The sequence below is a fragment of the Dendrobates tinctorius genome, unplaced genomic scaffold (assembly GCF_039654945.1).
Source record: "Dendrobates tinctorius isolate UK_male_01 unplaced genomic scaffold, ASM3965494v1 ptg000051l, whole genome shotgun sequence".
In the NCBI taxonomy this organism is placed as follows: domain Eukaryota; kingdom Metazoa; phylum Chordata; class Amphibia; order Anura; family Dendrobatidae; genus Dendrobates; species Dendrobates tinctorius.
This window is the reverse complement of record NW_027361719.1, coordinates 17,421,650-17,439,113: the sequence shown is the minus strand read 5'-3', so window position 1 is coordinate 17,439,113 and position 17,464 is coordinate 17,421,650. Positions and strand designations below refer to the sequence as shown.

The following is a 17,464-nucleotide window of genomic DNA, read 5'->3' as shown; positions in this document are numbered from 1 at the left end:
ACTATTTCTACAAGACAAATGGGATGCATAAAATCTTGCCTAACCATATGCAGGGTGCACTTTAAAGGGGTTGTACTCTTTGATGCTAGGTTGTCTTCAGGTAATCTTGTGCCTTTTGATGTAGTCATAGTAAGTCTTCAGTTTCCCTGCAGTGCCACCAATGGAGAAATAAAGCATTACACGGGTCTCATTTTAAACAAGATGTGTGTGCAGCGATATTCTGGGTCCTCCAGCTCTGGAAACATGTTTCCTTCTTTGTTTATCTAGCCTCTAAAAAATATAAGAGAGCTTTGAGTAAAGGGCCCCCATTATTAATCTAGATTTTTTAAACTGAGTGCATGAAAATTTGTTTTCAAGACCATACAACCCCTTTGAAGTGTTTGTTATTTTACTGTCTCTACTAAATATAATTGGCAGTTAATATAACATTTGTGAAACTGAAATAGTCTTAAGGATGACTTACAAACAATCATTCTAGCGCACACATCACAGAACTTAGGTTTCTTCAGGTAGTGATCCTTGAATTTGTGAGGCTTGTCATTGACCGGCCGAGGAGGCTCTGGAGGGGGTTCTTCTTTCTTGTCTTCCTCATCTTCTTCTTCTTCTGACTCATAGATATAATAAATTATATGGCCGCCTGAGTTTTGGAGCTCACCATTTGGCTGATTGTCTGGACTTGGAGTCTCGGGTTCAGGTTCTTCTTTCTTCTTTTTGAACATTTCCTTTAACTGTTGTATCTGAAAGGAAAATGTAAGTAACATTTAAACATACATATTTATCACAAGATTAAATAAACTTTCTTTTTTTATATAACTTTGTCCATGGAAAATTATGAAAGTTTACAAAATATTTTATTAGGGGATTTGTTTTCATTCCTGAAAAAAATGCATGTAAGTGACTTTCTAACCTCTGCTTTTCCTCAGTCTTTTTGCCTGCCTACAGCACGAATGTAAGTATATACTCACTTGTACTCATTTGGCATACTGATGATGGCAGTGAAAGGGTCGGCAACATTGTCGTCCTGTGAGGGTTCTGTTTATCAGAGGCAATCTCATGCTGCAGGCATGACAAACCCATATTGCCCCTTATACGATATACACTGCTCAAAAAAATAAAGGGAACACTGAAATAGCAGAATATAACTCCAAGTAAGCTTCTGTGAAATCAAACTGTCCACTTAGGAAGCAGCACTGATTGACAATCAACTTCACACGCTGTTGTTCAAATGGAATAGACAACAGATAGAAATTATTGGCAATTATCAAGACACCCTCAATAAAGGAGTGGTTCTGCAGGTGGGGACCACAGACCACATCTCAGTACCAATGCTTTCTGGCTGATGTTTAGGTCACTTTTGAATGTTGTTTGTGCTTTCACACTTGTGGTAGCATGAGACGGACTCTACAACCCACACAAGTGGCTCAGGTAGTGCAGCTCATCAAGGATGGCAAATCATTGCGAGCTGTGGCAAGAAGGTTTGCTGTGTCTGTCAGCGTAGTGTCCAGAGGCTGGAGGCGCTACCAGGAAACAGTTCAGTACACCAGGGGATGTGGAGGGGGCCGTAGGAGGGCAACAACCCAGCAGCAGGACCGCTACTTCCTCTTTTGTGCAAGGAGGAACAGAAGGAGCACTGCCAGAGCCCTGCAAAATGAACCTCCAGCAGGCCACAAATGTGCATGTGTCTGCACAAACCCTTAGAAACCGACTCCATGAGGATGGTCTGAGTGCCTGACGTCCACAGGTGAGGGTTGTGCTCACAGCCCAACACAATGCACGACGCTTGGCATTTGCCACAGAACAACAGGATTGGCAAATTTGACACTGGCGCCCTGTGCTCTTCACAGATGAAAGCAGGTTCACAATGAGCACATGTGACAGACGTGACAGAGTCTGGAGACGCCGTGGAGAGCGATCTGCTGCCTGCAACATCCTTCAGCATGACCGGTTTGGCAGTGAGTCAGTAATGATGTGGGGTGGCATTTCTTTGGAGGGTGCACAGCCCTCCATGTGCTCGCCAGAGGTAGCCTGACTGCCATTAGGTACCGAGATGAGATCCTCAGACCACTTGTGAGACCATATGCTGGTGCGGTTGGCCCTGGGGTACTCCTAATGCAGGACAATGTCAAACCTCATGTGGCTGGAGTGTGTCAGCAGTTCCAGCAAGATGAAGGCATTGAAGCTATAGACCGGCCCGCCCGTTCCCCAGACCTGAATCCAATTGAGTACATCTGGGACATCATTTCTCGCTCCATCCACCAATGTCACGTTGCACCACAGACTGTCTAGGAGTTGGCGGATGCTTTAGTCCAGTTCTGGGAGGAGATCCCTCAGGAGACCATCCCCCACCTCATCAGGAGCATGCCCAGATATTGTAGGGAGGTCATACAGGCACGTGGAGGCCACACACACTACGGAGTATCTTTTCCTTGTCATGAGGCATTTCCACTGAAGTTGGATCAGCCTATAATTTGATTTTCCACTTTGATTTTGAGTATCATTCCAAATTCAGACCTCCATGGGTTTTTCATTTTGATTTACATTGATAATTGTTATGTTTTATTGTTCTGAACACATTCCACTATGCAATGAATAAAAATTTGCAACTGGAATATTTCAGAGATATCTAGGATGTGGTATTTTAGTATTCCCTTTATTTTTTTGAGCAGTATATACTGTGTATATATATATATATATATATATATATATATATATATTTACACATACATACTGTATAATAAAAAATACAAAGTGACTTGTACAGTTTTTTGCGTAGTGCAATGAAGGCATATGTAAACACTATGACCACAATTCAAGATGAATACTTAGAAAGTGACATCTGCATAGTCACTGAGCGATGTGTGCACAAGTCACTTTGGATTTTTAATTATATACAGTGGGGCAAAAAAGTATTTAGTCAGTCAGCAATAGTGCAAGTTCCACCACTTAAAAAGATGAGAGGCGTCTGTAATTTACATCATAGGTAGACCTCAACTATGGGAGACAAACTGAGAAAAAAAAATCCAGAAAATCACATTGTCTGTTTTTTTTTCATTTTATTTGCATATTATGGTGGAAAATAAGTATTTGGTCAGAAACAAAATTTAATCTCAATACTTTGTGATATATCCTTTGTTGGCAATGACAGAGGTCAAACGTTTTCTGTAAGTCTTCACAAGGTTGCCACACACTGTTGTTGGTATGTTGGCCCATTCCTCCATGCAGATCTCCTCTAGAGCAGTGATGTTTTTGGCTTTTCGCTTGGCAACACGGACTTTCAACTCCCTCCAAAGGTTTTCTATAGGGTTGAGATCTGGAGACTGGCTAGGCCACTCCAGGACCTTGAAATGCTTCTTACGAAGCCACTCCTTCGTTGCCCTGGCGGTGTGCTTTGGATCATTGTCATGTTGAAAGACCCAGCCACGTTTCATCTTCAATGCCCTTGCTGATGGAAGGAGGTTTGCACTCAAAATCTCACGATACATGGCCCCATTCATTCTTTCATGTACCCGGATCAGTCGTCCTGGCCCCTTTGCAGAGAAACAGCCCCAAAGCATGATGTTTCCACCACCATGCTTTACAGTAGGTATGGTGTTTGATGGATGCAACTCAGTATTCTTTTTCCTCCAAACACGACAAGTTGTGTTTCTACCAAACAGTTCCAGTTTGGTTTCATCAGACCATAGGACATTCTCCCAAAACTCCTCTGGATCATCCAAATGCTCTCTAGCAAACTTCAGAAGGGCCCGGACATGTACAGGCATAAGCAGTGGGACACGTCTGGCACTGCAGGATCTGAGTCCATGGTGGCGTAGTGTGTTACTTATGGTAGGCCTTGTTACATTGGTCCCAGCTCTCTGCAGTTCATTCACTAGGTCCCCCAGCGTGGTTCTGGGATTTTTGCTCACCGTTCTTGTGATCATTCTGCAGTTCATTCACTAGGTCCCCCAGCATGGTTCTGGGATTTTTGCTCACCGTTCTTGTGATCATTCTGACCCCACGGGGTGGGATTTTGTGTGGAGCACCAGATCGAGGGAGATTATCAGTGGTCTTGTATGTCTTCCATTTTCTAATTATTGCTCCCACAGTTGATTTCTTCACTCCAAGCTGGTTGACTATTGCAGATTCAGTCTTCCCAGCCTGGTGCAGGGCTACAATTTTGTTTCTGGTGTCCTTTGACAGCTCTTTGGTCTTCACCATAGTGGAGTTTGGAGTCAGACTGTTTGAGGGTGTGCACAGGTGTTTTTTTATACTGATAACAAGTTTAAACAGGTGCCATTACTACAGGTAATGAGTGGAGGAAAGAGGAGACTCTTAAAGAAGAAGTTACAGGTCTGTGAGAGCCAGAAATCTTGATTGCTTGTTTCTGACCAAATACTTATTTTCCACCATAATATGCAAATAAAATGAAAAAAAAACAGACAATGTGATTTTCTGGATTTTTTTTTCTCAGTTTGTCTCCCATAGTTGAGGTCTACCTATGATGTAAATTACAGACATCTCTTATCTTTTTAAGTGGTGGAACTTGCATTATTGCTGACTGACTAAATACTTTTTTGCCCCACTGTAGTTGGCTGTAAATACCATGGTATAAGTTACTTATTGAGTTGATCCACTTTCTGATTGCATGTTGTACTTTATATGTAAATACATATATGTGGATTTTTTCGGTTTAATTTATGCACCAATATATTTTTCCATATAGTAGGCGCATTACATGATTTTTCTTGACCGGATTCTGTATCTGTTGTGCATATTATTACGCCTGAATGTAGCAGAGCTGATCGGATTATGGCAGCTTCTAGTCTCGCATGGAGACTATTGAAGCATGCCAAAAGTAAAAAAAAGTTTTTTAAAAATATAAAAAAATTAAAATATAAAAGTTCAAATCACCCCCCTTTCACCCCATTCAAAATATAGCAATAAAAAAATCAAACATTCACATATTTGGTATCGCTGTGTAGAGAATTGCCCAATTTATCAATATAAAAAAGAATTAACCCAATTGCTAAACAGCGTAACGAGAAAAAAGTAAAAACAGGAGAATTACATTTTTTTGGTCTCCGCAACATTGCATTAAAGTAAAATAACGGGCAATCAAACGATCGTATCTGCACCAAAATAGTTTAATTAAAAACATAAGCTCGGCACACAAAAAATAAGCACTCACCCAACCCGAGATCACGAACAATGGAGATGCTACCGGTATCGGAAAATGGTGTTTTTTTTTTGTTTGTTTTTTTACAAACTTTGGAATTTTTTTTGACCACTTAAATAAAAAATAACCTAGACATGTTTGGAGTCTATGAACTCGTAATGACCTGAAGAATCATAATGGCAGATCAGTTTTAGAATTTACTGAACAAAAAAAATCAAGAACTGTAGGATTGCACTTTTTTTTGCAATTTCACCCCACTTGGAATTTTTTACCATTTTCCAATAAATAGTAACATAGTAACATAGTTAGCAAGGCCAAAAAAATACATTTGTTCATCCAGTTCAGCCTATATTCCGTCAGAATAAATCCCCAGATCTATGTCCATTTAAAGAACCTAATAACTGTAAGATACAATATTGTTACGCTCCAGGAAGACATCCAGGCCTCTCTTGAAACCCTCGACTGAGTTCCCCATCACCACCTCCTCAGGCAGGGAATTCCAGATTCTCACTGCCCTAACAGTAAAGAATCCTCTTCTATGTTGGTGGAAAAACCTTCTCTCCTCCAGACATGATTAACATGATATGTTAAACTTAAAACCAATGATGTTGTTCAAAAGTACAACGCGTCTCGCAAAAAAACAAGCCCTCACATGGCTATTTTGACTAAAAATAAAAACGTTATGGCTCTGGGAAGAGCAAACAATGAAAATGCACACCCAAAAATACCTCTGGTTAATTAATCAATTTGGATACACATACACACAATGATATTGCAGGCAGGCTGTTGTTGAATTATCCTTTTAATCTGTCCCATGAACCCTGCCAGTCCCTAGAATTTCTGGTTGATGCCGTATTATTCCGGGGCTGGCTAAGTTTGTCAAAAAAGTTTAGAAATGAATGAAAACGTTATCCTAGTGCCCAAATGCAATGCTAAACTCAAATGTGGCATGGGCAACAGACATCTTGAAAGAAAACCAAATCGCTCTAATATCACAGATAAGAATGTGTTAGCTCTAAACAGCATCAATACCACTGACACTGCTGGCTACAACTGTCCCGGCAATGGTTTTACCAAATACAGATCACATTTTGCCTCCTTTGGTTCTGGCAAGCATATTCGTTGGGAGGAAGTTGAGGGTTTAATAGTATATATGACACATCACTCACCTCAATCACAGCAGAATGATGTAGCCTCTGACAGCTGGAGTCATTGTTCTGCTCAGTCCACCTCCTCCTCTACCAGAACACTTAGGCCGGGATCACACTTGCGAGAAACTCGCAGGAGTCTCGCGTCTCAATACCCGGCATTGCCGCCGGCACTCAGGACGGAGTGTGGGCTGCATGTATTTCTATGCAGCTGAACGCTCGGGTCTGAGTCCTGGTTGCGGGGTCTAGTATTGAGACGCGAAACTCGTGCGAGTTTCTCGCAAGTGTGACCTTGGCCTTAATGTGGTTTTCCCATGAATAAAGATAATTTTAATCAATAGATCTTCAAATGATAATAATTTGCAAAAATGGTTGTGTTTAAAAAAAATGTTCTTGTACTGAGATAATCACAGAAATGTGCCCCTGCTGTGTACTGTGTAATGTCTTTGTCTAACCATGCATGGACATGGTCTGATCACACCACAGCTCCTGGTCAGGGGAGGATGTGAAAGAGTATATAGACATTACATCATGGTGGATCGCCCGCCAGGGCAGAGAGGATACTCGGTACCGGGCTGGTATCTAAAGGGGTAGTATCATGGCAGCATTGACCCAGTCAGTGGCCCTGGTCGTCCAATTAAAAGGATATTTACAAGGGATAAATAAAGTTTATAGTTATAATAAAGTGTTCGTGACGCCACCTGTGGTATTCGGTCAGGGGACCGACACTGCTATGCAGATCCTCTGGGATGGTGACAGGGCAGCAGAGATGGTTAAGAGCTGTATCCCAGGGCAGCTTGGAAGATGATGTTAAAGGTGAGGTTGGTAGATATGATCCAGGGCAGGTGACGCAGGAATGATCAGAGGACACAAGTGAGGTGCAGTTCCAAAGCTTTACTCACTGTTCTGGTGCACAGATGCCCACTTGGTGCCGTGTCCTCCGGGTGAGGGGTCCAGCAAACTCCCAGGTAGATCAGGATACACCTTTCCAGGACTCCCTTCAGTATATACCTCTCCTGGCCGTCTCTCCTGCCCAACACCTCACAGTCAGTGTCCCAAGCCAGCAGCACGGACCTTGTCGGGTGATGTCCTCTCTGCGTCCCCTTGCTTCCTTATGGCTGCCTTTTCAGCGAAGATAACTATGACTTGTGGCTGGAGCACCTAGAGGTGCCCCTGCCTCAGGCTTTCTAGCTGAGTCTGGTGATTTCTCCACTAGTCTCAGGGGCCGGTACCCCCTTGCAACCTGGTCCCTCCACTTGATGATGATCACGGTGGATACGGGCCCCCATGGGTGGACTTCTCACTACCCCCGCCCCAAGCACCCCTTCTGCCTTCCAGGAGCTTCCTTCAAACTATTCCTTTCTGCAGCTCCTCCTGAAAGGGAGCTGCTCCCCTACACGTCTCTCCACTCTCCTTCCACTCACTGAACTCTTCTGGGAGATTCCTTCTGCCTCTCCCTTTCAGCTTTCTCTCTGCAGCTCCTTCTGACAGGGAGCTACCTCACAGCACATCTGCTTACTTTCACTTTCTCCTGATGAGTGAGTCTGCTCTTTTAGCTTCTCCACCCACTCCCCCAACACCCTTTACTACCCAGCCAGGGATGAGACCATCCTCCCTCAGGGTACGTCCAGGGTGCCCTGCTGCTATAGTGTGTGTTGGGTGCAGGTGTTTGAGTCCAGGGTGGTGCTCTCTCTTTACCTGAGCATGGGGTACCACACCTCTGGGTGAGGTGCAGTACCTCTTTGGCGCCACAATGGGATCACAGCTGATTCTTTCTTTCAGGTAAAACATTACTTAAAAACAGGCAGTGAAATGTTTTACCTTTGGAGCAGGTGATGTCACAACTGTTATTGATGTAAGAGGATCAACAGTGCCTGAAAGTTTTGGCAGTGGTCACGGTGGCAGCAAGTCCTATGTGTGGGCATTTTGTGTGAGGGAATTCTTTTCTATGTTGCTGGTGGACTGCTTTGAGCAGGTTGTGCTATTGGAAAATAAGCCGGGTGAATCCCGTTGTGAGATGGAGAAGCAGTCTACATTGCCCATGGCCTGATATATGTACCTAGTTAACCCCTTCACTACCAAGGGTGGTTTGCACGTTAACTCCCGGGCCAATTTTTACAATTCTGACCACTGTCCCTTTATGAGGTAATAACTCTGAAACGCTTCCATGGATCCCGGTGATTCTGACATTGTTTTCTCATGACATATTGTACTTCATGTTAGTGGTAAAATTGCATTCAAATAACTTGCGTTTATTTGTGAAAAAAACGGAAATTTGGCGAAAATTTTGAAAATTTCGCAATTTTCCAACTTTGAATTTTTATGCCCTTAAATCACAGCAATACGGCACACAAAAAACTTAATAAATAACATTTCCCACATGTTTACTTTACATCAGCACAATTTTGGAACCAAAATTTTTTTTTGTTAGGAAGTTATAAGGGTTAAAAATTGACCAGAGATTTCTCATTTTTGCAACACCATTTTATTTTTAGGGACCACATCACATTTGAAGCCACTTTGAGGGGTCTATATGATAGAAAATACCCAAAAGTGACACCATGCTAAAAACTGCACCCCTTAAGGTGCTTAAAACCACATTCAAGAAGTTTATTAACCCTTTAGGTGCGTCACAGGAATTTTTTGAATATTTAAAAAGAAAATGAACATTTAACTTTTTTTCACAAAAAAAATAGTTCAGGTTCAATTTTCTTTATTTTACCAAGGGTAACAGGAGAAATTGGACTGCAAAAGTTATTGTGCAATTTGTCCTGAATACGCTAATACCTGATATGTGGGGGGGAACCACTGTTTCGACGCATGGCAGAGCTCAGAAGGGAAGGAGCGCCGTTTGACTTTTTCAATGCAAAAATTGGCTGGAATTCAGATCGGACGCCATGTCGAGTTTGGAGAGCCCCTGATGTACCTAAACAGTGGGAACCCCCCCAAGTGACCCCATTTTGGAAACTAGACCCCCCAAGGAACTTATCTAGATATGTGGTGAGAACTTTGAACCCACAAGGGCTTCACAGAAGTTTATAATGTACAGCGGTACAATTAAAAAATCATATTTTTTCCACAAAAATGATCTTTTCACCCCCAATTTTTAATTTTCCAAGGGTAACAGGACCCTAAAAGTTATTGTGCAATTTATCCTGAGTGCGCTGATACCCCACATGTGGGGGTAAACCACTATTTGGGCGCATGGCAGAGCTCGGAAGGGAAGCAGCACCATTTGACGTTTTTGGCTGGAATTGAGATCGGACACCATGTCGCGTTTGGAAAGCCCCTGATGTACCAAAACAGTAGAAACCCCCCACAAATGACACCATTTTGGAAACTAGACCCCCCAAGGAACTTATCTAGATGTGTGGTGAGCACTTTGAACCCCCTAGTGCTTCACAGAAGTTTATAACGCCCGGGCGTGAAAATAAAAAAATCGTATTTTTTCCACAAACATCATATTTTAGTCCCCATTTTTTTTATTTTCCCAAGGGTAACAGGAGAAATTGGACCCCAAAAGTTGTTGTCCAATTTGTCCTGAGTACGCTGACACCCCATATGTGGGAGAAAACTACTGTATGGGCACACGTCTGGGCTCGGAAGGGAAGTAGTGATGTTTTGGAATGCAGACTTTGATGGCATAGTCTGCGGGTGTCATGTTGCTTTTGGAGAGCCCCTGATGTACCTAAACAGTGGAAACCCCCCACAAGTGACCCCATTTTGGAAGCTAGACCCCCTAATGAACTTATCTAGATGTGTGGTGAGCACTTTGAACCCCCCAGTGCTTCACAGAAGTTTATAACGACCGGGCGTGAAAATAAAAATATCGTATTTTTTCAACAAACATCATCTTTTAGTCCCCATTTTTTTTTATTTTCCCAAGGGTAACAGGAGAAATTGGACCCCAAAAGTTGTTGTCCAATTTGTCCTGAGTATGCTGATACCTCATATGTGGGAGAAAACTACTGTATGGGCACACGTCGGGGCTCGGAAGGGAAGTAGTGACGTTTTGGAATGCAGACTTTGATGGATTGGTCTGCGGGTGTCATGTGCGTTTGGAGAGCCCCTGATGTACCTAAACTATTGAAACTCCCCACAAGTGACCCCATTTTGGAAACTAAACCCCCCACAGAACTTATCTAGATGTGTGGTGAGCACTTTGAACCCCCAAGTGCTTCACAGAAGTTTATAACGCCTGGGCGTGAAAATAAAAAAATCACTTTTTTCCGCAAAAATTATATTTTTGCCCCCAATTTTTTATTTTCCTAAGGGTAACAGGAGAAATTGGACCCCAAAAGTTGTTTTGTAATTTGTCCTGAGTAAAACACTGTTTGGGCGCATGGCAGAGCTTGGAAGGGAAGGAGCACCATTTGACTTTTTCAACGCAGAACTGGCTGGAATTGAGATCAGATGCCATGTTGCCTTTGGAGAGCACCTGATGTGCCCAAACAGTGGAAACCCCCCAATTATAACTCCAACCCTAACCCCAACACACCCCTAACCCTAATCTGAGCCCTAACCCTAACCCTAAAGGGAAAATGGAAATAAATACATTTTCTTTTAGTTTTATTATTTTTCCCTAACTAAGGGGGTAATAACGGGGGGTTTGATTTACTATTTATGGCGGTTTTTATGTTTGGCGGCTGTCAGACGCTAAAAGACGCTTTTTATTGTAAAAATAGTTTTTTGATCACCACATATTGAGAGCTATAATTTTTCCGTATTTTGACCCACCGAGTCATGTGAGGTCTTATTTTTTGCAGGACGAGTTGACGTTTTCATTGGTACCATTTTCGGGCACGTGACATTTTTTGACTTTTCATTCCGATTTTTGGGACGCAGAATGAACAAAAACCAGCGTTTCATGAATTTCTTTTGGGGGAGTGCGTTTACACCGTTCCGCTTGCGGTAAAACTGATAAAGCGGTTTTATTCTTCGGGTCAGTACGGTTACAGCGATACCTCATTTAGGTCATTTTTTTATGTTTTGTCGGTTTTTTGCAATGAAAACAATTTTATACAAAAAATAATTATTTTTGTATCACTTTATTCTGCGAGCTATAACTTTTTTATTTTTTTGCGGATGATGGTGTATGGCGGCTCGTTTTTTGTGGGACAAGATGACGTTTTCAGCGGTACCATGGATATTTATATGCATCTTTTTGATCACGCGATATTGCACTTTTTGTTCGGTGGTATGATAATAAATCATTATTTTTTGCTTCGTTTTGTATTTTTATTTTTTAAGGGGTTCACTAAAGGGGTTAACTAATGGGACAGTTTTATAGGGCGGGTCGCTACGGACGTGGCGATACCAAATATGTGTACTTTTATTGTTTTGTTTTTTTATTTTGAAAAAATGGATTTATTGGGGAATATTTTTTTTTTTTACTAATTTATTTAGCGATTTTTTTTAAAATTATTTTTAACACTTTTTTTTTTTTTTTTTTTTACTTTATTACCTTGTCCCAGGTGGGACATCACTGTCCTGTGACAGATCGCTGATCTGTCACATCACAGATCACTGTGACAGATTAGCAATCTGTCACAGGCAGTTCTGCAGACTTCCTCATGCCTGCGCTTTGCAGGCAGTGAGGAAGTCAGCTCCCTACAGGCCCCCGAAGGCCCCCGTCGCCATCTTGGATCCGGGGGCCTGTAGGGAAAGAGACCCTCGCAGCAGCGCTGCACATTGCGCTGCTGTGGGGGGCTCAGGGAAGCAAGGAGGGAGCCCCCTCCCTGCCGATGCTTCCCTTTAACCCCCGGTACACCGCGATCGCGTTTGATTGCGGTGTACAAGGGGTTAACATGTCGGGGGCGGTCCGTGACCGCCCCTGACACATTGTGCCGGGTGTCAGCTGTGATAATCAGCTGACACCCGGCCGCGATCAGCAGCGCTCACCACGTGGGCGCCGCTGATCGCTGGGACGTAATATTCCGTCCATGGTAATTAGGTCCAGGGTCACATGGACGGAATATTACGTCCATTGTAGGTAAGGGGTTAAAGAGGCAGATGGTAAGCCCCCTGTTTCTTTGTAATTAATAGGGATGAGTGAATATGCTCAGTGATACTCGCATACCACTCGAGTATTTGGGTGCTCGAATGTGCTTGGCACTCGACGAGTATTGGCTGATGCTTGGATTGGAAGCTCAAATGGCTAATCCTGTGCTTTGCTGTTTGTATCAGATGCATTCTTCATTTAGCCTAGGTACAGTTGCAGGAGTAGGGAGAGTGGCAGAATACAGCCTACAGCCTCTAGGCATGGCTTAGGGCTTTGCAATCAGTTGCTAAATCTATAGCTGCTGCATGTGACCACATTCTTTTTTTAGGGGGTGAAAAAATTTACTGGCAAGGAGGTAGCGAGTTTCTTGACAGCGGCACCTCATATCTTTAAAACCAGACGCAAAGGTAAAAAATTCATATGGCACACTTATGTTCCTTTAGATAAATCTATGTATGTTATGCCCAACACCTCACAGAATAATGGTTACTGTATAATCAATTGATTAACAATAAGGTGTAATTCAATAGAGATAAGGTGTTGTGGCTGGCACATATATAATGTGAGATGCAAAAATACCTTTTGCTGAGCTGCTCGCTAGTGAATTTCACGTTCCTTTTGATATTGTAATCTATTTGTGGAGTAATACTGCCATCTTGTGGCCTAACAGCAAAGTATTTAAATATTAATAATTTTATATGGAAATTTTTTCTCTGATGAGACACACATAGCACTTGGCACTTTACTTTATCATGAGATAATTTTTCTATTAATAATTTACAGCACATTTGCACTTTGCAGTTTATATCTGGCTATTCCACTATATGATTATATAAATCTAATTATTGTGTTATTCCAATGGTCATTTGAGAACTCCTAAAAACTTCTATATTTTCAGTACCTTTTCCTGCAAAAAAGACTTTCATAGAAAAATTTTAATGAGCAATTAATAAACTTATAATTTAAAAAAAAAAAAATTGTGTCACTTCAAATTATTTTTTTTTGTTTCTCGGGTAATGAGATCTTTACAAAAAAAAGTTGCTAAATATATAGCTGCTGCACATGACCACATTCTTTTTTTAGGGGGTGAAAAATTTACTATATTGTCATCCATACAGTTTAATGTGTTTAGTGTTAAATTATGGTGGTATATAACATTCCGTTCAAAAAATTATTCCTGGATTAAATTAGTTATCTATACAGTTTAACATGATTAGTATTATATTACGGTGATATATAAAAGTACCAAAAACTGTGAAACATTTTTTTCTGGATTCAGTTAGCCATTCCCTAACAAGCAGGAAATCCCCACATGTATTCAGGCTGTCTAGAGGCTGCAAATCATGCAGCTGCATCGACAAAACCAAATTTCTGAGCTCGCCAAAATACTCGGAAGACACCCGAGCATGCTCAGGAAAACCCAAGCAACGAGTATACTCGTTCATCACTAGTATATACGTAACGCAAAAAAAGAAGTTACACATTTTTTTTCTGGAGTCAGTTAGTCATCCATATAGTTTAACATGGTTAGTATTACATTACAGTTGCACAGAAAACTGAAAAAAGTTCCCAAATTTGTAGAGTTTAATGTGGTTAATGTTACATTATGGTGGTATATATAACTAAAAAAAAAAAGTTCTTTTTTTCTGGATTCTGTTAGGCACAGACTGCAAGCACAGACTTCTCCAGGAATGAGCGGAGCGAGAAATTTCTTACGGTGAGCTGCAGTGAACTCACTGAAGTGAGCTGAGAACACAACCTCAGGGACCTGCGATAACCTTGAGGCCATCACTACTAGTCACTGACACTGCGCTTGCAGCAGCTCATTCTCCAGTCGTTTTCAGCCTGGACGTTCGTATCTTGGCACCATCTATGTTCAAAACAAATTATCGCAGAAATGCATTACGGCATAGGACAGTATGTCAGACAGGTGAGGGATATTGTTTTTTATTTTCTGTTTTTTACAGGGGACCGTGGCTGCAATGGAACGGACGTAATGTGAGTATAATTGTGTATGATGTTTTTAAATAAATTTGTAAAAAGGTGTGTATTTTTATTTCAAACAAAGGACTTTATTCTGGGTGTTTTTTCTGACAATATGACTATGGGATTAATAATAGGCATCTTACAGACATCTCTCCATTACTAACTTGATATCACCTGAAAAACCAAAGGTGACAACAAACCCCACAAATATAAACCCCTCTTGCCACCACCACAGGGCAAGTGGGAAGAGGTGGGAAAAGTGCCAAAATTGGTGCAACTAATAGATGAGCTTTCTTTGGTGCGGCTGCAGGCTGCTATTTTTAGACGGTGAGGGGGGCAATATCCATGGCTCCTTACCAGCCTGAGAATACAAGGCCCAGCTGTCTGCTTTAGCTTGGTTGGTTGCCAAAAATGGGAGCGACTCCAAACCATTTTTTAAAATTATTTAAATAATTTAAAAAATGCAGTGGGGACCCCTCTATTCTTGATAACCAGGCATGTTAAAACTGACAGCTCAGGGTTGCAGCCCACAGCTGTCAGTTTTGCCATGCTGGTTATCAAAAATAGAAAAACCCCACGTCATTTTTTTTATTTATCTATATAAAGAGCAGGCACCAGCTGATGACTACTCCCATCAGCTGCGCCTGCTCTTGCTGTTATTAGTGGCAACAGGCATAGGCTGATGGAAGTAGTATTCTCTCATCAGCTGACGACTCTGTGACTGGAGGTAAACTTTTTACGTCTGGTCACAGTTTCTGGCTCACGATGTCATCTGACAGTGTGAGAACTGCAGCTGTCTGACTGGTGGTAATAATCTTACCACCGATCAGAGGCAGTGTTTTCCACAGTGTCGTGCAGATGACAATGTGGCAAACAAGAAATGTTCTTGCCCATCATTCATTTGAAGGGGGTCCTAGTTTGGGTACTGTTGTGGTACCTGTATCAAACTTTTTTTTTTTAAATGTTCAGCCGAACTTGCAGGATCCGAACATCCTCTGGTTTGCCCATCATTACCCAGGAGCTCTTTACAACATAATTTCTTGATTGTGACCTCTCATCCTGCATGTTCCAAGACAGACAGGAGGAGATGGTGTTTAGTGATGCACAAAACATAGAGCAGCCACAATCACAAGACGATAACGGTGTGAAATGGCAAATTTTGTCTAAGGAAATAGATGATGATGAGACACAGTTGCCGTTAAGTCAGGTTGTTGTTAAGTCACCAAGTCAGGAGGACCAGGGAGAGGTGGTGGAAGATTAGGTGGTGAATGACAAAGTCACTGACCCAACCTGAGAAGCTGGCATGCAAAGCGAGGCCGGCAGCGCTGAGGGGGGAGGGATCGGCAGCACCGAAACAGGTCGGGAAAGGCAGTGGGGTGACCAGATGGAGAAGGTGGGCAAATGTTCTGCAGAGCAGTGATGCTCATGAATTTCTACGGCAAAGAGTCAGGTGTTCCCTAGTATGGGACTTTTTTAAAGAGAGTTCTGTAACAAAAAAAAAACAGTTATTTGCAACCTGTGCCATGCCAAGATCAGCAGGTGCCTGACCATTAAGCATCAAACTTGATGGGTAGAACGCCTAGGTCCACAGTTGGTGCCAGCGGGTGACACCACTGTCTCTTCCCTTTTACTAGGTGCTTCCTAGTCCCCTGTCCATGCCTCCCACACTGCATCTGTCCTTACACATTCTGAGGCATCACTAGGCACTTCCAAAAACTTGTCCCAGCACAGCGTTCACTTGTCCCTATTACAGGCCTTGGAACAAAGAAGAAAGTTCCCAGCCACCCACCCATAGGCCCAAATGCTAAACAGCACATTTTCAGAGTGTTTGCCATGGAAATGTTGCCGTTTAGGTTTGTAAATAAGGAAGATTTACACCAACTCAAGGCGGCAGCCATTCCTCAGTACTCTGTACTCTGTCCCCAGCCAGTATTTCTTTCGGTGTGGTGTCCCCACCTTGTGCCAGCACATGTCCAGGCACATCACCCGTGCCCTTGTAAGGAGGTGGTGGGGAACACCGTTACATGCGGCACCTCATTGTTGTTGATGTGATATGTAATGTTTATACATTGTGATGTCTTGTACTGATAGGATTAGGGCTAGAATAGGACCTTAGGTAGTATAGGACAATAGTAGGGAAAAATAGAGGAGGGCACATTAGAGATAGAGAACAGCATAGAGTAGAGTAGCAGATAGGCAGCACATGGGTTTACTAAATGGGAAGAAAAGCACAGAGCAGAGAATTATAGTCAGGATACTTCCTGATTAGAGAGAGAAGCCCGGGCAGTCTGCGCAAGGGCAGGGTGCATGCAGTGCAGGAGACAGTTATAGGCCATTGGGATAAAGCTGCAGACGGCAGTAAGGGGCAATAGGTTAGAGAGTAGTACAGACGGGCACCAGATCAGCAGGATCATCCTCAGGAAGGATCCAGGGTCTAAGACTCGGATTGGGAATCATTAGGATGGCACTCTCAGCACCTTTCCTGATGAGAGGCTGACAGGAGCTGGTGCCGCAGGAAGTACAGATGGGACTGTCCACAGAGACGGCAAGGATTGCCGTTAGAACAGAAAGAGAGGATACAGAAAGAATGAAGTCTGCCCTGAAGGCAGGGAAAGTGCAGAATATGCGGCTCTGTGTGAACTGTGCTGCCAAAGTGATGAGTGCCCATGTTATCAGTAAAGTTAAACTGTTTGAAAAGGACTATGACTCTGCAGTGTTTTATGGAACCTGGAAACACGAAGCTGAGGTGAGTACTCTGCTGCACACATCGCACATATGACAGAGAGGACTTTGTATTTCATCTGTAGGGGGCCAGGGTGTGGGAACACTACAGCTCGTTGCCACGACTACCACCCTGGCTGCCTTACACTTTTTCCAAAGCAATTACTAGGATTATACACTTTTCCCCTTCGCGACCTTGGGGTTTTCAGTTTTTGCGTTTACGTGTTTTGTTCCCCTTCTTCCCAGAGCCATAACTTTTGTATTTTTCTGACAATATGACAATGTGAGGGCTTTTTTTTTGTGGGACGAGTTGTGCTTTTGAAAGACGTAATTGATTTTACCATATAGTGTACCAGAAAACGGTAAAAAAAAATCCACGTGTGGTGAAATTGCAAGAAAGTGCAATTTCACAATGTTTTTTTTTACCATGTTCACTAAATGCTAAAACTGACC

At 42.5% G+C, this 17,464-nt stretch overlaps 1 protein-coding gene across 1 annotated transcript in view; it reads right to left on the bottom strand.

Moving 5' to 3' along the window:
• Window positions 1-17,464, bottom strand: part of STAC3 (SH3 and cysteine rich domain 3) — a 212,911-nt gene that overhangs the window by 94,545 nt on the left and 100,902 nt on the right. The window contains exon 2 of the mRNA XM_073576950.1: window positions 464-737. Coding sequence (XP_073433051.1) covers window positions 464-719 — 256 coding nt within the window. The 5' untranslated portion in view covers window positions 720-737. The remainder of the gene's footprint in view (window positions 1-463; window positions 738-17,464) is intronic.